This window comes from Hippichthys cyanospilos, chromosome 9 (assembly GCF_059441005.1).
Source record: "Hippichthys cyanospilos isolate Australia breed blue-spotted pipefish chromosome 9, RoL_Hcya_1.0, whole genome shotgun sequence".
Lineage (NCBI taxonomy): Eukaryota > Metazoa > Chordata > Actinopteri > Syngnathiformes > Syngnathidae > Hippichthys > Hippichthys cyanospilos.
The window spans coordinates 21,714,052-21,740,702 of NC_142377.1; the positions used below are offsets into that span (position 1 = coordinate 21,714,052).

General features: G+C 42.8%; 1 protein-coding gene and 1 long non-coding RNA gene across 2 annotated transcripts; one reads left to right on the forward strand and one right to left on the reverse strand.

The window, feature by feature from the left end:
* Positions 1-2,170: 2,170 nt before the first annotated feature.
* On the reverse strand, positions 2,171-17,007 carry lrrc38b (leucine rich repeat containing 38b). The gene is made up of 2 exons (XM_088424224.1): positions 15,959-17,007; positions 2,171-5,786 (listed from the first exon to the last, which is right to left on the reverse strand). The coding sequence occupies exons 1-2, from the start codon at positions 16,590-16,592 to the stop codon at positions 5,539-5,541; spliced, it is 882 nt and encodes a 293-aa protein (XP_088280350.1). The 5' UTR covers positions 16,593-17,007; the 3' UTR covers positions 2,171-5,538.
* Positions 12,598-16,459, forward strand: LOC148419462 (uncharacterized). The gene is made up of 3 exons (XR_015866677.1): positions 12,598-12,742; positions 15,767-16,172; positions 16,335-16,459. It is a non-coding gene; the product is annotated as an uncharacterized LOC148419462 (long non-coding RNA).
* Positions 17,008-26,651: the final 9,644 nt, after the last annotated feature.

Genomic DNA, 26,651 nt, shown 5'->3' on the forward strand with positions numbered 1-26,651 from the left:
TTTTGCTTTGTGGAACAAATGTATACATGGTATATTGCTATTTGAGAGAGTGTGAATTTGATACAGCGTGTCCTTGCAGTATTGAGGTCAAATATGGGGGGATTTTCTCTCTTGGTGAACTCATGCGTGACCTAAATAGATGAGAGGGTGGTTGCATGTGATCTTAGCTGCGAAGGCTTCGCGCTAGCACGGATTAGTAGCATGTTTGCTGCATGCACAAAATGTCAATTTGATATAAGCAAAGCAGAGCACCAACTGTTCACTCTAGGCTGATGGTGACCGCTTTTCATTTCATCATATCCGTATCCTCTTGCACTGCCTGAAAAAGCAGGAAAGAGCCAACATTGTTTCCAGTTTAACAATACTGAATATGAGGGATGATGTCAATAATGCAATTTGTCCTATGGGCAATCATTTATACACAGACAAGTAAGCATTCACACTCAGATTCACGCCTATTGCCAATCAATAGTATTTAATTAGATCTTCTCAGGGTTAGTATTAGGTGAAGGAGCACATCCACGGGTCATCTTATGTTTTTTTTCTTAAAAAACATTTTTGTACAAAGCATCTGAAGGTCGTACTTGAGTAATAAAAGTAGTATTGAAATCTAGACATTTGCAATTCCTACAAAAATAATGTTTGTAATGGCTGAAATGGGGTTATTAGTTAGCACGTCCACCTCACAGTTCAGGGACCTATTTTTGCATATATAAGGCGCCCTGGTTTATAAGGTGTATTATTGCACATGAAGGGAAACAACCAGCAAATTTGATTCATCTGCAATTGTACAGCAAATCTGAGTAAGAGTCCTTTATAGTCCAAAAAAAAAACCCCACCAATATTTGCTTGAGACCAATTGTTATTTTCCCATTAGCCAGGGTTTTTCGTGGAATAGGGTTAGGGTTAGGGTTAGGGTTTAGAGCACTACTTAAATGTTACAAAAAAAATGCAAACGTACTCACGTGTTGACATTTTATTGGGAAACTACCTAAGAATATGCGCGACAGAACTAAATACTATTGACTAAGTCTGTTTTGCGCACGTACGACATTGCGCAACCTAGTTCATCGCTGACCGTTCGTAACCTCAAAACATAACCACGAACTGTGTGTCCAGTCATTAGCTCATCATACGCAGCAAGCGTGATGCAAGCATGACGACCCCCTTTGCACATTCGCATGATTATGATCGAAAAGTCCGAGTTTTGTTCATGAGCCCGCACAATGCCAGATTTAGTTAGTTGTGGCCGCGTGGATGGAGAAAAGGGTGGGGGGTGAGCATGGGGGTGGGGGGGCCTCCCGCTCAATGTTCCCGCCTCAGCTTCCAAGAGCTCGGGCCCCCGGCTGTGTTGCCTTGACAACCGGATGAGGTAAATGGTTGCGGGAGAATCCTCATCACGAACCGCACAACGTCCTGCAGTGACACCTTTCGACCATGACGTTGCTCTCTTTTTTGCCCAAATTTATCGTCTACGTATTTAGCCGCAAAAATAGAGAAATTGAAATTATTTGATGCTGAAGCATTCGGGATAAGGTAAAAATTCACCTTATGAACATTACGCAAGCAGGTGGTATTAAACTTTTTTTTTTTTTCCCCCCCCATCTTAAGCCTTTAATTTTCCCAGACGCCCTTTCCAAAAATAGAACAGCGCTTTGCATAGCGAGTCACAGCGATCACAGTTCTGGGTGAAATAACACACCGTGCTGTGACAGTGACTGTGAACTAGGAGAGGTGGTGAGGGTGCTTTGCTGTTGCCGGATACTCACTATTGTACGTACAGCTCACGTTTGCACTAATGACTTAAAATGATACAGTATTTAGAGCTTGCGTGGCCATCTTGGAATTGTTGTTTATGACTAATTCAATTTCATTGCATATACAACTCAATGTGTTCTTCAGGAATCACAAAAATGAAGATTGGAAAGAAAAAAGTTTGGCGAATCATCACGAAAACGGGTGGATGTCTGTCATGACAGGATGCACGGGAAAGTAATGCCCCAAATTGGAAAAAAACAAAAATCGATCAGTCATTTGGACTAGAAGGGTGAATGCCGGGGCTCGACATGACTAGAGATTTTTCCCAACCGAGTACCGATCGTAAGCAGCGTTCGAAGACAAACGGGCGGCATTAAGAAGAAAAAAAAAAAAGATAACGGGAGACAACAAGGACAGAAAAACAGGTTTTTATTCTCGGTTTTGAACCAAACAACAGAATACAGCTACACATACGACGCGTTTGACATTTCGAAATGCATTCATGTGCAACAATGACATCACGGCCGTTGCTGTTTATAAACTCAATTTGACTGTCTGGTAACCTCTCTTTAAGATGGGGCGTCTTCAATATGAATCTGACATGTAAGAGGTGGCCGCTGGGTGTCTCAGCGCTGACCCATTGGGACCCGGCAGTAAATAAACACTCCATTCTGAAAGTTTTAATATAAAAATAGACATGAATCTAAGAGTAGTTAACGCAGCAGTGCATGCTCTAATGTCCTGGTGTTAGCGAGAGAAATGAAGTCATGTCATGCGAACCTATGCGCCAGGAGCTAACATGAGAATGCGTCATTACAGCAACTACACGGTAGTTGGAACCCATAATGATATGTATAAAAGCAAAGTCACTCTTGGATTCTTTCTCCAAACTAGCTCATTTCGTGGCGTTCTTTGCTAATCAGCTTCGGGGCCTAAGAAATATCCCGCTCTCTTCGGAGGAATAACCAGGAAATGGAATCGGGTGGAAAAAGGTCCAAGTTTGCCTTGTTAGCTACTCAACTAAAATACAAAAGGCGTATCATTTCAAACCCCAGTAGAAGGAGACATAAAAAACAAAAGCGCAGACCTGACATGGATTTCACATCGAGTTTTTAGATGGACGATTCATTTTCGTATCTAGCATAAAAATATTGTTTTGCCGCGATATCGTAACAAGCTTTGTGCCAAGAAAGCCACGTTTAAGTGCTTCATCTAGTTCCATTTTATGGCGGTTAGAAATCGTTTACCGAGAAGACGTAGGCAAGTCGACGTCCGTGTTCGAGGTAGGGCTTTACGCCCCATCTTCTGTATCTGACAGACGTTAGCATCCGATTTGGTCCAAGCGCAAGGTGCAGCGTGGGAGCCACCGTTTTGATTTTATGGAACTCCAGGCGTTTTGTTGGGAGTATGGAGTCCTGGGATTTGGACAAAATTCCGTTCCTATAGCGGCACTGTGACCTTAATTTGTATGTAAGTCGAAAAAGCCACAGGCTATTTTTAACCTATGCAAATGCAGTGGAAAATGTCACAATTTCCGTACTTATTTGTATGATGAACAAGTTGAGGGCAGAAATATGAAAAAATATCAATTGCTAAAACACTAAGTATGACTAAGTTTACTCTGGCAGAGATGTTTGATCGAACCGTAAATATGGAGCACATGCATTTAACTCGAATGTTTTCCGCTCAGATTGTTGAGGAAACAACCATCACCTCCCAAGAATAATCTTTCTGATACTTCTGCTATCTTTGGGGAGAGATGTTTACATTTTGCATGATTTTCAGTCGACGTGTGTCCCTCCCTTTCCCTGTCATTTTGCTTTGTGATGAGAATATTTCATCCGCAAGGTCACGTCTCATTCTAAACCGACGAATGCGGTATCCTTTATCTTTTTGTGGTTTATTTGTTTTGGTTTGATTCTTTCCATTCCTCGTCTCGGCGTGACACAATTATTCCCACTCTACTAATGCATTATTTATCCCAAATACCAATCGTCTCGGTCTTGGTCATTCCCACACCGAGAATGCGTTCATCACGTTCGGGTCACATTCAATAGGAGTGGAAAATGCAATTGTCGTCGTTTTGTCAATCGCATCTCGCCCGTAACATCATTAGCGTCATACCTCATTAAAATGTTTTTCAAAGCACAACAAGAGATAGGAGAGCCCTGTAATAACGATGATGACGTATCATTTGATGGGGACTCTTAAATAGATGGATTTCACGATGATGTTAAAGGGCCTCCAACGGCCTTGCGGTAATGAGACAATGATGGCTTGCTGAGTTTGAAACACTGAAATAAAATAAATAAATAAATACGATCAACAAATATCCATCCAGCTCTCTTCACTTCAACCTGATCTTTGGCAGATGAGGACAAAACCGCTCGGAATGGTGTCGTTAGGGCTGTCACATAATTAGATTCACCATTTAAAGTGCATTCATTGACACAAGAGTTGTACATGTATTCTTATTTTATAATACCACTTTTTTTTTGCTCTAATTGTGAGGATTATACTCAGAGCTAGTTCATCTTTCTACATCAAGCTAACGAGAGTGTATATTCTCTGGATTTATATGATGATGCTTGTTTTAATTGTGCACATACACGTGTGACTACGTAGTATATATCGCGTACCGTGGAATCTGCCTGCCCGCTGTACATGTCTTTTTTTCTCGCCATGTAATAAATATTTAGGTTAGGGGTCTGCGTGACAGCTTTCAACTGAATCGGGAAGGTTGTGTTCACACTTGTTTGGGTTGCTCCAAACGCGTGCGCCTCGGTTTTTTAATTCCGTTTCGTTGACGGGGATAATAGTAGCATGTCTCTGACATGATATTGTCAAAATACTCTACAGATCAAAACATTACAGCACGTTTTTCATCCCCTTTTTCAAGTTTGATCCAAGTGTACTGTCATGTGTGTAGTATGCGCTACCGGGGGATTTCAGAAGCCCGGACTAAGAAAAGTAGTAAGCACCCATAATGACCTTGAAAGCCTAATTCTGTTTTCGCTCATGAAGGCAGCACTTCATTAAGAAGCTGCTGAATTCCCACTTGTCAGTTTATGTTGTGGATGTTTGCATGTGGCACAGGCAAGTTCTGCTTCCAGTATTTCACTTTTCACGGGGGGGGGGGTTTGGATCCCCGTTAACCGCGAAAAACAAGGGAACACTTGATTTATTTTGACACACCTGCATAAAAGCAACTGGAATGCAAAATTGGCATATGTCCCTCATTTGTGAAGCTTTCTGTGAAATTTCTGCGGTTTGTAAAATTTGAGCTTTGTGGACATTGTGGCCCAATGTCTACCCAATAACGCAATTATAGAATTCCAAGCTCACCGAATTGGACGATGCACCTTTTTATAAACTTTGGTCCGGGCATAAGTACCAGATGACAGGTGTGAACACAACCCTAATTTTTTTGTGGTTTCGTTTTTTTTTTTCTTCTCTTTTCTTTTTTTTTATTAAACAAACTATGCAAATTGCTACCCAAGCTCTGTTTGAAAAAATTTGAAATCATTTTGAGTGGGGCTGAGCACGAACAGCCCACTTACATTATCTACCCCTCAGGAGTGACTTTTCATCCCATACCTAGATTCCTCTTTGTAAAGAAAACAAGAACTGTACCAGGCTGAGATCACTCCATAAAAAAGTCCTGGATTTTCACCAGAGACGAAGCGGCACAAATCCGTTGCCGCGTCGCGCGCTTCTGTCTGCGGAGTCTTGTCCAGGCCAAAAACATCCAGACGAGCCCTTTATAAGCGTATGTACTTGTCACTCCTCGCTTTCCTCTTCGTCGCCCTTGGAGCCTTTACTCCAACGTTGGAAGCAGTGGACGGTGGAAGCTAGGAAGAAGCTGGTCATGATGGCTACCACAGACACGGAGATGCCCGAGAAAATGATGATGAGCAGGTCGGTCAGAGTCAGGCTGGCCTGGCACTCGCGGAAGCTGTCCTTGGAGAGCTGGGTCAGGGACACGCGCCGGCCATCCATGGGGAGGGAGCACTCCATGCCTTCCACTCCTGGGCCCGGGGAGAGAAAACCAGATTAGATAGATTTGCCAGACGCGCCGAACCGGGCTCGCAAGTAAGCCACGCCTCGTTACGACTTGTGGACCCATGCGGATTACGTAACGTGCGAGGGCAAGCGGGCGGGACCGAGGCTTATTGTTGCGCAATCTGCCCAAAAACAAATGTCGTCAGAGATTTTAATTAATGCCGGCGAAAATGGACTTCTTTGTTTGGTAAACTGTAAACCTCATCATAAACCACAAGTGAGGCGGGGCTCTGATGTCTTGCTCGAATCCTCACGTGGTAAGGACCAAAAAAATAAAAAATAATGCTGTTTATTGTGTGGTGCACACGTGGGTGGAAGTCACATACAGTTTGTGCAAGTTGTAAAATTGAAGCCCTAACTTTTGAGTTTCAAGAAAATCTCGAAGTCCGGGTCTGCTGAATGAAATTTGGATAGCAAAGCAGCTGCCGCCTGTTCATAATTAGGGAAAAAAACCCAAAAGGCGAAGGTGTATTTATAAAAAGAAAGAAGAACAAACGTAAAGCAAATGTGTGTTTCAGTAAAAGGTATTCATTATGAAAAAAAACTGGAAAAGTGTGAATATCTTCCCATGTATAAAAGGACTTCAAAAAATACAACGCTACGAAGATAAACACATCGAAACATGAATAATTGTTCAATTATGTGTGTGAACCTCTTCCTTTGAACATATATCTGCACTTATAGTCATGAATATTTATTTAAATTTTGTTTATCTGGATGAAATTTGTGTTTATATGTTTATATGCTTTCACATCTACTATGTCACGATGTGACACAATGCACTTAGGACGTTGCGGTACATTGACGGTACATTGACTCTGGCTAATCTGATAATCAGCCTTAGAGTGAGATAAAATGCTCCAAACCCCCTTAAAAGGACAAAATTATCCTCACATCCAGACCAGAATATCTGCACATCCAGACCAAGGCGCAGGATGTCAGAAAGGACCAGTAAAATATTTATAACGGCACAATACATTCTTTTTTTATACTCCATAAAGAACATCCTGCACTCTGCAGGGTAATCTTAAGGAAGCTGAGTTCATAAACGTCAAGTATTCTCTTGCAGAGTTTTAAATCTTGCCAGTTGAGAACTTATGGCAGGTTCACTGCAGGAACAATTCGCAGAATCGCAGCTCTTTGAAAAATTGAGTCTAAGAATAATTTACGGGTATTTACAAGATCTAGTGGTCATAAGTGAATTCTTGAAAATTAATGAACGGTTGGATGTTTTAAGCGGATCACGGTGACTGTAAAAGAGATATTTTCCCAGAACGGGGCCCGACATTAGCAGTAAAAGTGTGAAATATTTTGCTTCCGCCGTGACATGTAAATGCTTTGCTTTAATAACCTTGAGAGCCGAGTGGTTGTCATAGGTCCCCGGCGCCTCGTGTAGTATGCTTGTAGCGTTTGCGCAGCATAAACAAATGATCCGACCAGATCCTCCGCTACGGGATCGCAATCTCATGAGCCGGAGCTAAATGGACAAAAGGCCAATGGTATCGATCCCGAGGAGAAAGAGCACACAGGTTAATGACGGCGTTCATTCCGAGACCTGTTAAACACGCCGTTTGTGTGCTGAAGTCAGTTACCAGACAAAAAGCTTGGAGGCCCGGCCCCACAATACACTTAAGCTGCCCGACGACAGTAACGAGCTGAAAATATCGTGGCTTGTTATGCACCTTGTCTATATAATTCTTCGCGTAATAAACAATACGGTAGGCCACTTTCCAAGCAACTTTTACATTTTGACTCGGGGGAGCTCTCAGCGGAGATTATCGCGAGCAAAAAAATTCCCAGACTATTTTCAACACGTGGCCTCTTGTGAATTGATGAATTAATTGAGTAATCCATTTAATGGCCTGGATTTTTGAAAATGCAAACACACAGAACGTTCAGTATGGAGTGTGTACTTCACATAGAAAATGGTTACAATAAAGCAGATATACTCAGTGCTTTAGAGTCAGACTAGTCCTCACACTCGGATAATTCCCGCAGCAGCAAGTTCGCATTTTGACACGGTGACAGTCACGCTGACTCACAAGGTGAAAACAATTCCAGCCTCCCGCTGTCACCGACGGTAACAAGGCGGCTCCGTGACATTAGAGGACATAAGGAAGGACTTGGACTAAAGAAAAAAAAAAGCGAGTGTCATCCCTGAGCAGTAATTAGGAATTGGTAGTGATAAATTAAAGGAGGAAAACTGTAAGCTTCGTCAAAACTAAAACATCAAATGGTAAACATCAAATGGTGAAGAAAAAGACGGTAAAGTACGTTCACGCCAATGATAAGCTTCGTGCGATTATTGCAAGCAAAGAATTTTCAAGTAAATATGAAGTCTCCGTCACTTCAGTCAATGCTCAGCAAAAAGTTGGGTACAGATTTCAGTACAAAAATGGAATATCAAGTTTTAGAGTGGCCTATTTCCGTCCCCCAAACGAAGCCCTGCAGAAGACACTGAACAGCAGGATATCCTAAATGCTATCCAAAGAAACGAAAACTGCGAGAGCGCCCTGAATGAACACTGCAAAAAAATAGGTTCTAAAGTAATTAATGTTGAGTTTTTGCTCTCTTTTAATGTATTCATTTGGTGTAATGGATGCAATGAAATGTAATTTAGGTAATGTTTTCAGTCCGAAATAAAATAATAAAGAAAATCAGTCGCACCTTTTCAATACTTTGCAGAGTGTATGCAAAAATACACGCTGATCAAATAGTACAGACAGAAAAAAACAAGACGAACCAAAAACTCCAGCGCAAAGAACATTTCAAGGGATGACTGTACTTGTCTATGCGTAGTGTCCATCTCAAGGAGTAATAAAAACATGTCAACTGGCAGCTTCAACGGCAAACTAGAATTGAAACTAATGGTATGATGCCACGCCGATCCTTCACATTCCAAGCACGAACGCTTGATGGATTACACGTGGGATTACAGTCAGCCACGAGGACGGCTGATCCGCCATCTCCAGCCGTGATTGATCTACCTCGTTTTGACGGACCGCTACCGGCGCCCATTTTTCCCTTCTCCTTTAACGGCACGATGTTGATTTTAGCGGCGGCGATAAACAGGCAACCGTCGTCGTACAAGAACGGGTCGTTCGTGATGCGGAGACAGAAGGCGATGCCGTAATGACTGAATCGCCCTCTGAAATGCATCGCCTCCATTAAATACCAAGCAGACGTGATGAAGAATCATTCAGGGGCCGATCGCGGAGCGGTAAAGTCGTAAAGGAAAGCGATGAAAAATTCATAGGTCATGGCGAGGGTGGGGGAGGGAAGGAGCCGAGGAGAGAGGCGAGTAAAATGCGGGATGACGAGCGTCCGTGCGACAGCTCGGGTCGGGGTGCATCACTCAGGAGGGGATTCCTTCTGCATGGGGACCCAATCACATCACGTTTCTTCAGCGCTCATCGTGGCCTTTGGACAACGGCTCGTCATGGCGCAAAGCGCCATTTGCTAATCGGGCCACGATACAAAAAGCTGCCAGCTCGTGTTCAAAAAATATAGGGTCTCATTCCACACAAGGTGTAAAGATAGCCAGTGGTGTCGTGGGCGGCTTGCAGCTTGCTATTTTTTTTTTTTTTTTTTTTAAGCACGGTGCATTTTGCAGTTTTTTTAAGATGGGCTAGAAATGAAAATTTGAGGCCCCAAATTCCCCATCGAATGAGCTGCTATTTTATAGCCAAGCAGTTCGCAGAGCTGGCCTGCCGTGCCCTGCAGGCAGCTCCAGCTCCAATTACCCTGGCCAATACACCCAGAGAACTGTGTCACTCTGAATTATACATAGCCTTTGTTCATCCTTAACCCGCCGGTGGACAAGACAGCACTGGATCATGTTTACGCTCATCTCTTAATTAAACATTCAACTACCTGATCGGACAGAAACTGTACAAAAACTCTGTCAAAAGGCAATATACAGTGATCCCTCCTACTTCCCGGTCTTAGTACTTAGCGGGTTTTTCCAGGAAAAATTAAAAATATTTCAAAATAAAAAATAATTTAAAAAATGCGCAGAAATAGAAAAAAATGATAAAAGCAAAAAAGTAAATTATACAGTACTGTATTCATCCAATAACTAAGTAATATTAGCGAATAACTGTTAAGAATTCTTCAAGCCTTAGAGTTCGTGACGTTTGTTATCTTATTTTGAAATGCATGCTTTGAATTCGTCGGCTCGCGTTGCATTTCCGTTTCCTGTTTCACGTCCCTGTGCGTCATTCGGCTCGTTACGGTGACGTGGTGAATGACAACGTAAGCTCATCTTTATAGTTTATTATCATTTATGTTGATAACGCACGCTACTGCCTATGTTTAGTAAGCGATGAGTGTTTATTCTGTTTATGTGTTCGTTTGTGTAGAGGTTGCACTTTATAGTTAGTAGTTGTTGTTAGTTGTTGCTAACCCGCTAATGTCGGATAAAAATACTGTAAATTCATAGATTAAAGTTCGTCAAGTCTTTATATGTTAGTTGACTGATTTTCACATTGTTGTTGAATTATTATTCAACAGATACTACATGATACACCATACATGAGCCAAAATAAGTGTGAAGTTCAACGTGATGACTTGCGTACTCTTTCAACGGAGTCTTGGTACAGATAACCAGTCCTCAGAACAAATTCTCAACAAACTAAGTAATATTAGTTATTTAATGAATATACATAAATATTAATAAGGATAATGTAATGTTAATTCATAGGAGAAAGAAAAGAAAATACGCAACAACAAAAAAAAGATTGTTTATGGTTACTGCGGCTATATTGGGACGTACATAGACATCTAGGAATTGATACCCTACTAGGAGAAGTAGGAGGGATCACTGTACTGTGTGCACCCAACCTTTACACGAATCAATTCCTCCACTCTCGAGACATCCAGTCGCAATTAGTCGGGGTTTAACAAGTTTAGCCTTCCATCAAATAGATGGGATAAAAACCACATTGTATGAATTAGCACCGGTTAGCATATCCAGTAGCTAAATAAGCAAAGCGCAGCAACAGGACATGGTCAAACTCTAGTGAAAAAAAAAGAGAGAAACACAAATAACATCCTCTGATATAGCGCTTGTAAGACCTGAGTTGAAAATGACTAACACGGCAAACAAAATACACATCGGCATCACATTTTTTTCCACATTTCCACTAGTCACGTGACCTGCCCTCTTAGATTTTTACGCTGGCCTCTCAGAAGCAAAAAAAAACATTTCAACAGACATGCTTACGCGTCAAAATTGTATTTGATTGAAGGTGTAGAAATGTCATTTCTTTTCTAAAAATTATAATAGAAACGCAGCTAGTGTTAGAGAAAACAAATGGATGAAAATAACTTCTGCCTCCAAGTACAGTGAATTGATAAAAGTAAGTTGCTAATTAAACACGGACGTGTCAATCCTGTATTGAGAAACATGCCGAAGCTTGAAAAGATACTACTGGGACATCCCTAGCCAGTAACTTAGGAAATGCAAACTCTCCCTAAAAAACGTCCTACATATTTTTTTTAGCATCTTACTGACCTGCAGTAATCAAACTTATGCAAACAGACAAGTGTGCCAAACGGTGAACTCAACATCACGAGGGAAATCAAGATGTGAAAAATGAAATGGGAATTGGGTTTTGCAGCATGTGGCTCTGTGGCTGCTACATTATGCAGGCCATCGGGGAAAACCCGAACATCTCAAGACGATTTCAAAAATAGCGGATTGTGTGCGTGTCCGAACATGCTAATGTTTTTTTTTTTTTTTTTTTTTTTTTACTCTGCTTTTGTATATTTGTGCTTTGCATTTCAACCTTTAGATCATTAGATGGGCAAAAGCACACATGTTTATACCTTAATTAGCATTATATGCACATACCCCCCTGGGGATATGTTTCGACCTTTTATATCCTGCATTAGCTAGTTAGCATCAATTGCGCCTCCTCCTTATGATGGGGTGATAATTAGCCTATTACCAACAGCTTCACATAACCTTACTTATTTCTTTTCAACTTTTTTTTGTTGCTAAATATGGTCCATCTAGGAAAATGTGTCCAAGATAGCACACACAACTTGGGCTACTCTTGAAATTCAGTTTCTGCACACACTGAACTAGGTTGAGCAGTGGCCTAAAGGGCCTATTTCATGGAAATGTATTTTTGGATGGAGATTTTAAGCATGCTGCAATGTTAATTTCGCACCGGAAACACCTCCTAAGTGTTATTTTCCTTCATTGATGCATTTTGGAATTTTTTGCTTATTCTCCGCTCTCAGCACCAACCCGTCTGCCTTATATTCACTTTCTCTTCTCCGGACATGTCCGAACCATCTCAGTCTCGCCTCTCTGACTTTATCTCCCTAAACACGAACATGTGCTGTCCCTCTGATGTATTAATTCCTGACCCTATCCATCTCCCAAAGAGAACCTGAGCATCTTCATCTCTGCTACCGCCGGCTCCGCCTCTTGTCTTTTCCTCAATCGCACAGCCTCCGGGTTAGAAATTTAGCCATAAAAAAACCTCATATTTCATTAGAAAATGAATTTCCAAAGCACCAAAAGTAGGATTCCATCATGTATATGCATATATTTAAGAGTGGAAAGCTTATGATCTCTTGATATAGGCCCTTTAAGAATACATCGTCACATGGCACAAGAAAGTACACTTATTTACCAGCATATTTCTGCATGAACATTTTTTTTTTTCACAAATCTTTACGGTAATTATGACCACAGCATCCTTTCATATGGATAATTTCAAGTGATGTGGTAAACTGAGCGCCCGCTATGTGTTTCAGACATCTTCTATAATCGGAAGTTAGCATCATTTGCACCTCTTCACGATGTTTTAACACCCACCCTATCAACACCTTTACAAGCTGCATACACCATTAAGACCAGACTGATGCAGAATGCAGATTGCGACTTTGAAGTGGCATCATCCTGACAGTAAGTCTACCTGTATCTCACGGTAAATCACTGTTGACAAAGTCAGTTTGTTTTTCTGTGGCGCGATGTGCAATTGTAAATACATCACCAGGGGCTCATCAATGACTTGCGATTCCTGTCCTTCATGAACAGCAGGGATCACCGTACAGGATATAGAAGCAGTTTTTCCCATGTCACGTAATTGAGTTTCTCACTCTGTGATGAATGAAACACGCGCCGCAAACACCCACATGACAGACACTCTGCAGAGCCGATAGAGTGTATATTACAAAATCGCATCATGTCACCCTCATTCGCTAATGAGCGTCCCATCTGTTATAATACATCCAATGGCACACTTTGGAGACAATTTGATGAATTTGGTCGGCTGGAAGAATACCTGGCGAAACTACCATAATCCTCCATCCTAATTTGTTCTATTAAAGAGCAGGGGGGAAAAAAGCCGTCTGTTGTTTAAACACATCCCTTTTTTCCTAAGGTGTTGTTTCCTTCAGTGCACAGACTAATATGCCTTAATGGAAAGTTGAAGGTCAGATGCGCAGGGACATACACGATTTCCAGACAGCACTACCATCCTAGTGATATGTCATTGTTGTGTATAAACGCGAGAAAATTACACTGGCATTCGGTGTCATAAACAATTGATTCCCAATGGGATGCATTGTAATCATCTAGGACAATGCATAGCGATCCTTGCTATCTTTGTCAGGGCATCATTTTCATGATCTTGCATTGGGTGTCATTAGATTTTGCAGGGCTACGCACGCACGCACACAGACACACACACAACAAACAAAAACTTGTGTTCATTCTTCTCGCAGTTTGTGGTGTACTCAAGATAATCTAGCACAGAATAGCTCAGGTGGTAGCGCTGGTCATAGTCGTGGTTCGGATACAAACTACTGTGATCTTGCCAAAAGCTGTTTTTCCATTGGATGGTTTCCGCATCAGAATGACTTCTGCCCTGAGTGGTTGATTTTTCTTTATTTTGTGGCCATGCAATAACAATGGTCACTTCCGAAGCTCTGATGAGGTGGTTTTAAAACGGTTGCCGATCGGGGCGGTCTCAACATGCATCTGATTGACTGACACACTTAGGAGTTTTTTAAGCAATTTGGCTACTGGACATGCACTTTTCCTGGTTTTATACATAGCTGGTAAGACCAAGCTGGCTGCTGGCTCCACTGAGTCATAAAAATACAGTACATTCAAAACACATGTTTTCTTACAGCCATACCCATATTTCATATGCAATGATGGATGAAATAAATGACACTTGGGGGAAACGTTCAAAAGTGCACGCACGCCTCGCTGGGTCCCAGTTATTTTGAATGAGAGGTCTTCGGCTGCAACCTAGAGACTCGGCTGTCGCCCAGCCTGACGGCCATGGCCTCCGCCTCGTTGCTTTGCTTTGGAGACTGGAGAGTGAGAACAAAACACAATTGACACAGAGAGGCGGCCAAATGAATGAGCCAAAGTTGTCCTTTTAGTACAAATGAGGGCTGTTGTTCATGAAATTGTTTACCCCTAGCTTCTCTATTTCAGTAGTATATACATGAAATTGTAAATATGGGTAAGGATTGTTGTAAAATTTTTGTCTGGGGTTTAGTATGACCTGTACAGTGTGGCCAATCTGTCTCCTGTAACGGAAAAGCAGCTGAAATGAAGAAACCGACAGATGAGACTTCTATAGCTGTTTAAGAAAATGACACAACTGTGCTCGTATTAATACATTAAAAAAATACAACAAACGCTATAAGAATAACTTGACACGACACATGCCTCAGTGCCTCCCAACATTTCCTTCCATTACTCCAACATAAATGAGGATTTGCATTACTTAGCCCAGACTGCCGAGCAGATCAGGGAGGAGAAAAATGCTAACACATCACTCACCACAAGATAATCGCTGAATGATCAGAAGGGATGACAAATGCTCAAATGCAGTGCAATTACTGTACACTACGGTTTTGTGTTGCGCCCTGCAGAATTGAGCTAAGGAGGCTGTTTTTGTACTCAGGTCAACACTCACACCCAAACAACATTGGAACATTGACAGAAGAAGTACGCCCACAATCTCTCGGCAGCTACCTCCACATGAGCATGCATTCCAATCGCATCTTCGTCCTACGTTTTTAGACCAGACCCAATTTTGGCAAACACTGAAAAACAGCGTGAGCTAATTGTCCCGTGAAGCCGGAGTGTCCTCTGATTTATTATTCCTTCGGAGTGTCCTCTGATTTATTATTCCTTTACAAGTTCCACGTAATGGCTTTCGCCCTCCAATGCTAACTAAAAGACATCAATAGCAAACCTATGGCTCAGCTTCAGTTAGAGCTATTTGTGCAGTGTCTGATGGGAAATGCTTTCTGCTTTGAGCTGAATGAGAAGGTATATTAAAAGAGCCACATATTTTTTTCCATGCGAGAACTCAAACAAATAGTCCAAACCTCCTATGGGCTGTTAGAGGACAATCCGCTAATGTAAGCAGCTCCCAGCCACAGTACAATATGTCTGACACGTTAGCGTGCGCCTTGTGTTGTTTCTCCAAACCTCACACACATACACACACACACAAAGCAAATCTTGTGCCCTGTTATCTAACTCAAAGTCACAAGGCCTAAAATGTCTACCCGATGCCCACTATTATGTAAAGCAATAAATTGTTAGACTGAACGAGCGTGCTGGATAAAAACAACAAATATAGCACTGCATTCTGTAGACCGTTTGGTCGCAATTGATCAGAAAAGTATCTCGATTCACTTTCCACCGGTTGCCATTTGATCTAAGAGTACAGCCGTCCATCCCATTTCCACACGACCTTTTCTGATTAGGGTCACAGGTGAGCTGGAGCCTATCCCTGGTGACATGTGATAAGAAACGCAGGTCTGGCTGCCAGCCAACCAAGGGCGCATGTAGGCAATCAATATTTCACACCCACCTTCACAGCAATGAACAATTTACAACAAACCTAAGAATACGTGAATGCATAAAGGTCTTTTTTCCACGTGTATCTCATTGCAGGTTCGTCCTGGAACAAGGGCTATTGTGTCATATTACACGCTCGCACTGGACGCTATGGGGGTGGAGGAAGAAAGAGACCAAATTAGAACAAGATTCGGGAGGAGGGGGTTCCCTCTCTACCCGGTAGGAAGGGAAATACATGTGATGTGTCACAGCACTGTGCGTATGGAAAAGTTTTCCACATTTGCTTACCGTTGGGAAGCTTTTGACTGTTCTCTATGAGCCAAGCAAAGAGGCTGGCAAAGTTGCAGTTGCACACCCAGGGGTTGCCCTCCAACCTCACCACCCGCAGGGAGGGCAGCTGACTTAGCGCGCCCACCTTGAGGCTCGACAGCGCGTTTCGCTCCAGTTCCAATTCCCGGAGCGAGGTGAGGCCCAGGAAAGCATCTTCGTTCACTATGCTCAGGTAAGGGTTGTTGCCCAGTCGCAATTTGATCAAACTCCGGGACTCCCCAAACGTGCCCTTGGGGATTTCCGTCAAGTTGTTGCTGCCGAGGTCCAGGAAAACCAGCCTGGACGAGGTGCTGAGGGTCCCGGGTTCGATGTATGACAGCGTGTTGTTCCGCAGGTCCAGGTAGACCAAGTCACTGTAGAGTACCAGAAAGTCAGAGGGGATGCGCGGTATCCAGTTATCGGCCAGCAGGAGCCGGCGGACGTCCAGGGGGATCTCGTCAGGAAGGTGAGTCAGCCCGCGGCCGCTGCAGTCCACCGTGTGGGGGTCCGGGCACAGGCAGGTCGCTGGGCAGTTCTCCCCCCGGGTCCAGAAGACAGAGGTCAGCACCATGAGGACAGGCTGGAGCCAGCAGACACATGGCAACATGGTCATGGGGGGGAGGAGGAGAATGGGGGGGAAAGAGGGTGATTAGGGGTCAGAGGACGGGAGATTGGGGCGAGGGTGGGGAACGGGAGAGTGAAAGGGCGATCAACCCCGGTGATGGAACATGCCGGATTATAGAGGGGCTCGGGGGGTGATGGCGGAGCAAAGAGGAGATCCGGGAGCTCATTTAGGCATCGGAGAGGGTGAATACGCTCCAGCGACTAAAGACCGGGGATGTACAGGACGGGAATGGATTTAAGGGTCCAAGGGAGGGCATGGGGGGTCACCGAGAATGTCTGGGACGCGGAGGCGGGATTCAAGCATGGCAAGCCTCCGCCGCGTCCCCCCATCGGTCCATTAACAAGCGGGAAAAGCCTCTGTGACCACAAAGAGAATCCGGCAGAACATCGCTCAAGCGTGGTGTAAGATTATCCCCCCTCCCTCCCTCCCTCCCTCCCTCCCCGACACCCCACCCCCACCTTTTTATTATTAATACTGTTGTGATGATTCCCTGGCGGAACTCCCGGCATGCACCCCCTGTAACAAGGAAAAAAAAAAAAAAGACAACCCCAGCTGTCCTCTGTAAGTCCGATCAGGAGCGAGGAATTAGCATCCAAGCAGGAGCACGGTGCGTGCAGATACACACACGTACACTCACACACACACGCAAGCACCACAGTGAAGCTCCGATGTCTGCCTCTGACTGTGGCACGACTCAGCCCGCACCCTCAAAACAATCCCATCCTCCCTCTTTGGAGGCGTGTCCCAGCTGCGTTGTCAACACATGAGGTCATTTCCTGTGTTGTGACGACATAACAACCATCGTTGAAATCTGCCAAAGTGAGGAAGCAGATGCCATTTTGTTGACCTCCACGAGTGATTTCACATTGGCAAAATGTCCTTTGATTTTTTTTTTTAAATATTTTCAATATTTATCAAGGTCACCTCATGGATAAATTGTTCATAATCATACACGATTCGCAGCTTGTAACATAAATAGGATTTGTGTTTACAACAACCTAAAAAAAATGCCTGAAATTTAAATGAAAATAAGCCTTTCGCAATTTGAAACAGGCATTTAGGATCGATTAAGGCAAATACATTAAATACATTAAGGCAAATAAAAAAGAGCCAGTGTAGGTCATGCACTGAAGCTAGTGATGGCTAACTGATATAGCATCCGAGGACTGAAATTCATTTCCGACAAAAATAATCAGGATGTTTTTATTCTTTCACTGCCTCTGTTTATTTGAGCCACCTCTTCATCCCTGCACACGGCATTTTTCACATTCCCTAATGGCTAGCAGTATCCACGGACAAAGTAAATGATATGCAGGGAATCGTTGGATCGATACTCCTTGTTAGCTATACGTTACTAGCTTCTATTGCGGGGCTGTCTCACCCTACCTTGATGCGTACTGCTTTCACCTTGCAAATGGTGTCAAGAGAACAAACTGAATTCATAACCTTATGCTAGTGTGTCAGTTACTTGCGGAAAACCACTTTTTGCAGAAGGGCTCCGTATCGATGTCGGTCAGCTTCAGGTTACGTTATTTTTTGGTTTGTTTCAAATATTTCATGAAGTAGCACGTCAGAACAAATAGGCACACCTCCCACTTTGAAAAACACAAGCGGTAAGCACCTCATTTGCAATTAGGGTTTAACATTACGTAACAAAATGAACTTTTCACTTGGCAAAAGTTCACGCAAAGATTTAATTTTCAAACCTCGCTTGCAGAAATCTGGACTAATCCCCATCGCGCGCCTGCCGCCTGACCCGGTTGCTCTTTCTTTAATCGAATGTACGGAGCTCCCTCGTGTGACGAGTAATCCGTACATGATGTGCATTTGATTTGCTTCCGTGTGCACTTAATAGATGTTGAGGACGCCATCTTGGCCGACATTTCTCCGCTAGCAAGGTCAATTTGGTCATCCGTCTTCGTGCTGTGTTAACGCTTCGGTTATGCTAAAAACACAGACTAATTAACGAACCGACACGAGCACGTACTGAGCTGCCCAAGTTTAAAAAGAAGCAAAAGGCAGTTTGGGAAGCCTCACTCGCTCTCATTTCGGGAGAGCTGCGTGAGTTCGCTCAACAACAAAGAAAATCTGCCAGTCGCGGCACTTCAGCTGCATTTTAATTGGAACCCTTTCAAGCAGGCCTCGGCCATGCTAGTCCAATCGAAATTCTGAATCAGATTGGCTTGCTCCAATGCAAAATCTGCTGCTATTGTATGTGAGTATTTCTTCTTAGCAGGCAGTTTTTGTGTGAGATTTTCCAATGATTAGGTGTCATATTTATACAGGGCCGCAGGGTGGCAGATTGCTTAACACGTCTGCCTCACAATTCAGAGGTCCAGGGTTCAATTCCAGCTGGCCCGCCTGTGTGAAGTTTGCATGTTCTCCCCGTGCTCGCGTGGGTCTTCTCCAGGCATTCAAGTCTCCTCCCACATTCCAAAAACATGCATGATGGTGTTTTGGAGACTTCAAATTGCCCTTGGGTGTGATCGTGCGTGTGAATGATTGGTTGTCTCTGCTCTGCGATTGGCTGGCAAGCAGTCCAGGGTCTCCCCCGCCTACGGCTTGAAGACAGCTGGGATTGTGTCCAGCAGCTCTTAAGCTACGTTTTGATTGATTTTTTTGTTGTAACCATTGAACATTTTGAATACTCAAGTCAACCATTAATCCCATCCATTCATCAGATAAAAATGTACTTTGCATTATGTGAATGAAATGTAAAAGTAATAGTTGTCCACTTGGGCTCATCATCATTTAATTCTTGTAGGGCTGCACAATCACGATCACAATATTGGCTGCTGCGATTAATTAAGATGATTATCTGAGATATTAACATTTAAAAAGCCTGCTACCTTACGTGTCAAATCAAGCACTGGTCATCCTTCCACCAGGGGGCAATGTTTTCCAATTGCAAGCAAGTTTTCTTTACTTACTTTAGTTTATTGTTATTATTTCTAAGTATAAAGTCTTGAAGCCTTGTTTATACACGGCTTGTGAAAAGAAATGCTATAAATACACGTTTGACGGGACATGATGAGTAATCGTGATTTCAATATTGACCGAAATAATCATGATTATTATTTTGGACATAATCGTACACCCCAATATTCTTGACTACAATAGCTTGTGGCTTTAATTAATGGGGCCTGGCTTATTGTGAGCTCAGGTTAGTGGCTGGCTGTTAATGGGCTAACTGTTAGCCAGTCTACACGAATGTGTTTATTCTGTGTTTGTTTTGTTTTGTGTTTTGTCACGTAAGTGACAATAGAGTATTTTCCAACTAGCGGTGATAAGTTATATTAAGTTACAGTCATGAATTTGGTGTTGGCAAATCTTAGATGTGCTGTTTCGGTCTGTTAATTAGCTTTGTTTCACAGTAGATGCACTACACTTTCTTATATTCTTTTTCAAGTGTGAAAGTTCCCAAATCTGGGGCATGCACTGTCTTTTACACAATAAATCTTCCCGGCTCGTGTACGTGGAAAGATCATCGCAGAAAAACATACATTTTTTTCTCAACTTGTTTTGGTTATTATATGAATATTTTGGTGTTATCCGATTAATCAACCCAAGAAATCGGTACATTGGGTGCCTCCTCTAAATCTGCAGTCCGGCAGCAATGTGATAAAAGAGGTGAATGATTAATTGGCACTGTAGGCTTTAACGAGGAAGAGGCAGTGTTATTTATGTGTACATTTATCTTTTTACAAGGGTATTGGTGACAACAAGACACCCCCCAATCACTGCATCATCATGCAACGACCTTCGTCTAATCTGGTTTAGGATGCGAGAATACGCCTTGCGATTGATCGTCGTCTCCATTGCTCAGGGACCGACGGCGGAGTGTTACTCCATCACCGGTACTGTCAATACAGTAAATAAATTGCTCGCATGCTGCTAACGAGTTCATGTCAGCGGCGATAGTAAAACAGACGCTTAAATGGACTTGTTGGGTTCTTTGTAATGCAGACTCCAATCTTCCGACTGTAATTAGGATAGTCAGTGGTGGCTGATTCTAACTTCTTGAAGTAAATGTGAAAAAATACGGCAGGAATGGAATTAAGTGCAAAAGTCAAAAGTAATTCTTACTGCCAGATACCTACAACACCCATTTGGATAATATGGCTCAACAACAATAAAAAGACTGCATGCACAATGTTGTGCACGCACATGGCCCTCTTGTAGAAAGTGGCAAAACGCTCCTACCGAAATTGTGAAAAAACAGAGTAGGCACAGCTTTGCTGCAAGCTAAATTCTGACAGGATAAGTCAGGACTGAACTGACCACAGGCCCTTAGTGAGCACCGGAGCATTTGTAAATACGACAATTTTCGTAAGGCCATGGATGCTGAGTAAGCCGCTTCCACCTATATCGCTTGCCATTAACTTTAATGAACATTCATATGACTGCTGTTCCTCTTATTTAAATTTAAAAAAAAAACAGTCTCCATCAATCAAGATCACAACAGTGGTTGACTTTACCTTTCTTCTTATCCATCTTTTTCCAAAGCCTGTCATTTGTGTAGGTTTAAGAAGACAACAAGCCTATTTTGAAAATGTAAGCAATGGAAAGCACACCAGACACCGTAAAAATCTATTTTGGTATTTTACAACTTCTCACCGATGTAGACAGCGTTGCTTACAAAATGAATGGAAGACAGAGGAGTAAAAAGCAACTTGTTTGCGTATCGTGTGCCACCAGTTGTAGCCGAGTCAGTGTCGAGTCCCCGGCGGTTAGCATTAGCCAGACCTCAACGTGACAGTTCTTGCCTGCTGTAATTAAGCTCCACCCATCCATTATTGATGAATGTCAAACGCAGCGTGATGTTTGGCTTGCTTATCTGACGTGTGTCCTATAGTCTCCTGGTCACAGCAGGTTGGAGGTGGGGGGCGGACTACGGGGCTCTTGGTAAGAGACCCGGGAGAATGTGAAGAAAATCCTGCCGCAAATGTCACTTTGCCCCTTTGGACGCTTCCCGGAACGAGGCGGTGGCATCATGTAAGACGCAGCAGCGGCAGCTGTTGTTTCTTTAAGCCGTCCTGTGACATTTAGGGATTGTGGGCTCCTTGCCCCCTGGAGGGTTGTCTTGTTTGACGGGGGATTGCTGAGGATCAGCGCTAAGGCCAGTAGCGACTGTTTTAGCGTCATTTGACACTTTGCATCGACTTGAGGGGGCGACTCTTTGAACCTTTTCACTCGTCCCGGAAACAAGCAAGAATAAACATACTGTACTTGTTTCGGGGGTTCCGCACAATAAATTTGATCGCACATAAGATTTGATCGCCCCTAAAAATATACATACCCACAGATGTGGACAGGCACTCCAGTAAAACGTACTTATAAAGTCGCTAGCTATTGCAGCCCAAATGCTAAATTGTCAACACAGACTATGCATTAATGCTTTCTCTTTTGAGAACACCTGGCATCGATAAAGTGCGCCCCATTTATCATGACTATGACTTGTTTTGTAGCAAAAGTACCCTGATTCCAACGGATTTGGGATTTGGTGGTTAAATAGTAAACAAACAGTGATAACTGATTTGAAAGTCAGTGTACGACTTGCCACAAGGATTCAGTTGAACTGATTATGGTTAGGTACCTCTCTTAACAAGTCATCAATATTTAGATACAAATTGAGAATCCCCAGAAAACCCTAACGCCTAACCCTAACCCCGACACCTAACCCTAACCACATAACTTTTAATCCAGAGCAAACCACATTCATTCTTGAAACAGGGTTTCTACTCACATTTTTCACACTCTCATAATGTTCCTCCAAAAACATCCATCTGAAGGACGTACTGAAAGTTGAGAGATTATTCAAGTCCACTCTAATTCAACAAAAATCCTTCCTATACAAAGCCTTGAACAGAACCCTAATCAAAATGTGATGGGAGGTCGGAATGAATATTACAAATTGGAGCCACTTCCAACACCTCTTTTGTTTAAAGCCCTAACTTTCAATGACCTTCATGGTGCGCGTGCAGTAACAATCTACTAAAAGACGTCAACCTTAAGCGGGATTGTCAGGAAGGAACGAGGCCTGAATGCGTAATCTATTCAGAATGGGAGAAGTCTAGCATACTTGCTATTGGAGTTCTTAGAGGCTAACAAACAAGTCAGTGAAGCTGTCACCTGATGTCGTCGTCTTGGCTCTGTTCCTTTGTCAGCTCTTGTCTGCCCAAATGGCAGCTTGTCCAGAGAACTGAGTACTGGAAGGCCAGCTTTGCACATCCCTGATAATGATGACGACGTTAAAAGAAATAACAGCTCAGCTCTGCTCACACGGAAACCACTCAGCTGTCAGTCAAATGTCATATGTCAATCCTTTTTGGAAGAAGACTTGTCTATTTGCTATTTTAATCCGCAGCGATGCCCCACGCACGCCATATGAGGTTCACTCTTCATCCCTATAAGCGGTGGAAGAACTCAGCTAGTTTTACGTCTCTTCCTGTTCCTTCTGAAATGCCGTAAAAAATTATTATATGCCGCTGGCTGAATTGGTAGGTATTACTGTAATTAACATAAAGGAAGTAGATTATGGTGTATTGAAGTGATACATTTCTGTGTTGCCTTTACGGCTAAGTTAACGAAATGTTTGTTTATTGTTATTGTTTAGTTGGGGGGTAAAGTTAATCCCGACAAGTACTTCCGGTTTACGATGACGTACTTCCGGGTTGCGATGGCTACTTCCGTTTCCGGTGTGGGTCGCGCGTGAAAGGGAAGCATTGAGTTCATCCGACGCCATCTGGGGTGAATTTATCAGGCAGGAACGCCGTAAGTCTTATTTTATTATAGTTTACTTATGTAAGAGTCGATGTTTTAGATATATTTTGTCGAGTTGTTTTTTGTAAAACGATCGATGCACCTTTTGTTTGTTATTTCAGTTTTCACCACAAATTCAAGTATTCACAAACTCACAATAAACGAGGCAACGTGAAAGAAGGATTCTTTTTGTGGTTTAACTTGGTGTCATCAACAATCAACGTTGAAAACACTATAATTTCCTTTCAGAAAGGAGCACGGTGTTAGTGACGACTTAGCTTTTGATAGCTTTTGTCATAGCATCATAGACTACAACATGTCTATTTTACAGGTAAAATATTGTTGTAAAATATGAAAAAAATAAAAAAGCCAAAAGTCCTGTCACTGCTCAGTATGTCAGGGAGAAGCCTGGGGTGATAGGAATTTCTGGTGCATTATTTTGAAATCAAAAGACATTTTTTGTTTTGTTTCTGGTAGCAGTATAAGGTGAGTATAAAATGATATCACAACAGTGACCGTTCTACTGTTTTTGACATGTTGACGTTTGGGCAATAAGTGAGAGTTCAGTTACTTTGTGGGGTTTGCGGCACGGCTTGTTCCCACTTGCCATTAATAGCGGTGAATTACTGTATTCATTAGTCTACTCATGACATTGATTTTTCTTTCATGCTGTAAAGGCCAAGCTGTCTGCTTGCTACGCCAATGTAAGTCTTCTACAGGGAATGTTTAACTGCACAAACTGCTTCGCAACTTTAATAAATATGTATTGTAGAGCTGCAACGATGACAATTAATTAACAAATTCATTGTGAGCAATTTTTGGTAGTCAAGTAATGTGAGAATTTTGAGACATAGCTTTTTTTTAAATCGTCCAACTTTTCCGAATTTAAGCTACTCACCACTAAATATTCTCATTTTTCTGTATTGCTCCAAGCAAGCAGACTTATTATCTTTTTATTGAATCAAACTATAACCTTGGCAAACATTTGCTTTATGTTTGAAAACAGTATCAACATTTTTGCTCTTCTGTCTGATAAGTTACTGAATAAGCGAGTGACTGTATAGTTTTCATTTGAAATAAAGTTCTGTGTTTCAATGAAGGAATAGAAATTAAATTTGACCTAATTAATCTGCTCATCGACAGAATAATCATTTTGAAAATCGTTTTTAGTCGCAGGCTCCCAATTGTCTATACGGTGTGAACAATATATGTTGTTTTTGTGCATCATTTCCACAAAGCATACATTGACAACTGCCACGTGTGGGTACAAATTCTCACCTGCCAACTAGAAACGGGTGTCTGTGTGGCACCTGTTTTTGCCACCCACTCACAAGAAACGATTTTCACAATGCCGAAATCCCAATATCCTTTGTTTCACCTTTCCAATCACTTGGAGGCAGGACAAGTTTGTTCATTTGGTGATTACCCAAAGTTTATTTTTCTGTGAAATCAGTTTGTCAGCCATCTAAAACGAGCTAGCGGGCAATAGAAATGCTTCAAATCGACCACGCCTTGCTTTTCGAGTCACGTTGTCTGACACTCGACGATTCATGCGGCCTGTCCAAGCGAGCCTTCTCCTCGACTTATCAAGCGCCGTCTTGCGCCTCCCCGACTGCCAGAGCGAATGAGATGGTTGGGTGCTTGTGATGAGGGGTTTTGGGTTCAGCGGAGACGCTTGATTCCTCCGCTGCACTATTTAAGAAAGCATAGTCGGTTGGGTCGTTCTCCAGGACATTCGCGGAGCGCTTCTCCAGCCGACCCTTGGAGACCTTGGCTACGAGCCGAGGGCTGGGTCATTGTCCCGCTGAAAAAGTAGCACGGGCTGAGTTCAGCAGCTCTCTGGAGCAGGTTTTCATCCAGGATATTTTTTTTACATTGCATTTATTTTTCCTTCAATCTTGACTAGTCTGCCAGTTCCTTCTGCTGAAAAACATCCCCATAACATGATGCCGGGACCCCCGCGCTTCACGCTTCGCTATTGGCCGGGTGATGAGCGGTGCCGGGTTTCCTCCAAACATGACGCCCAGCATTCACACCGAACAGTTCAATCTTTGTCTCATCATACCCCAGAATTTTTTTTCTCATAGTCGGAGAGTCATCCCGGTGCCGTTTGGCAAATTTTTGATGGGATGCCCTTGTAAAGAGTGACTTTCATCTAGCCGCTATATTATATTCTGGGAGCCTCTTCTCTCTCCACAGAGGAACTCTGGAGATCTGACAGAGGATTCGTAGTCACCTCCCTGCCTCTCGGATCACTTAGTTTTCGACGGCTGGCCAGCTCTAGGCGGAGGTCCCGATGATTCCAAATGTCTTACTTTTCCGAATAACAGTGTAAATAGTCAAAGTGTGCTCATTGGGATCCACAAAGCAGCAGAAATTTTTCTGTAGCTTTCCCCCAGATTTGTGCCTGAAGACAATCCTGTCTCGCAGGTCTCCAGACTATTCATTTGACTTCATGCTTGGCGTTTGCGCTCTGTTCCATTGCGCTCAATGGAAAAAACACAAATGGTGGAGCAACACACAGAAACAAACATTTTAAGTCTGGCAAAGCACCCGAGACCTTTCTTTCAGTCTCTTGGTAAAGCTTAGTACGTGTCTCTTATGCCAACGCAGCCGAACATGTCGGTGAGGTAAGCATGCCATACGGACGCTATTCTGCTGATGTCGCACCAGGCCCAACGACCTTGTGGATCCACCGGGGGGGTCGTGATTGACGGGTCGCCTCCTCAGACAGCAGCTGTCCTCCGCAGCCCCACTTGCTGAAGCGACATAATGCCTCCCCGGGATGGCAGCACGCACGGCACTCGCGTTTCATCATCGAGGACGGTGCGGGTGTAGACCGGACGGCGTCACTTTCACATCGGCGGTAGGGGAATCGCGACCGCCGAATCTGCCAGAGGTCGTCGGAAACATCTGGACGATGGAACGCCATCAGCATTGTTTTGACGCAAAGTTGCTGCGAAGAGAAATCTCATTTGTGTCAAAATATTTACCAGGCTGTCTACTCAGTAATGGCAGACTTATGTTGTCATTTTCAGGAGTTAAAAAAAAAATGGAGATTTTAGGAGCGTTATGATTGGTAATTAGTAATAGAGCCAACTGTGATACGAATTTCGAAGAATGATTATCAAATTATTTAGAGACAAAATATTAACCTTTTACTCCTGGAATAAGTAAAATATCTCTTTAAAGGAGGAAATATATATATATATATATATATATATATATATATATATATATATATATATATATATATATATATATATATATATAATATATATATGT

Excerpts from the sequence above, each read along its gene's own strand:
- lrrc38b (XM_088424224.1), bottom strand. The coding sequence starts at position 16,592 with ATGACCATGTTGCCATGTGTCTGCTGGCTCCAGCCTGTCCTCATGGTG. Across the intron at positions 5,787-15,958 it reads CAGTCAAAAGCTTCCCAACG|GAGTGGAAGGCATGGAGTGC; the intron begins GTAAGCAAATGT and ends CCCCGGGCCCAG.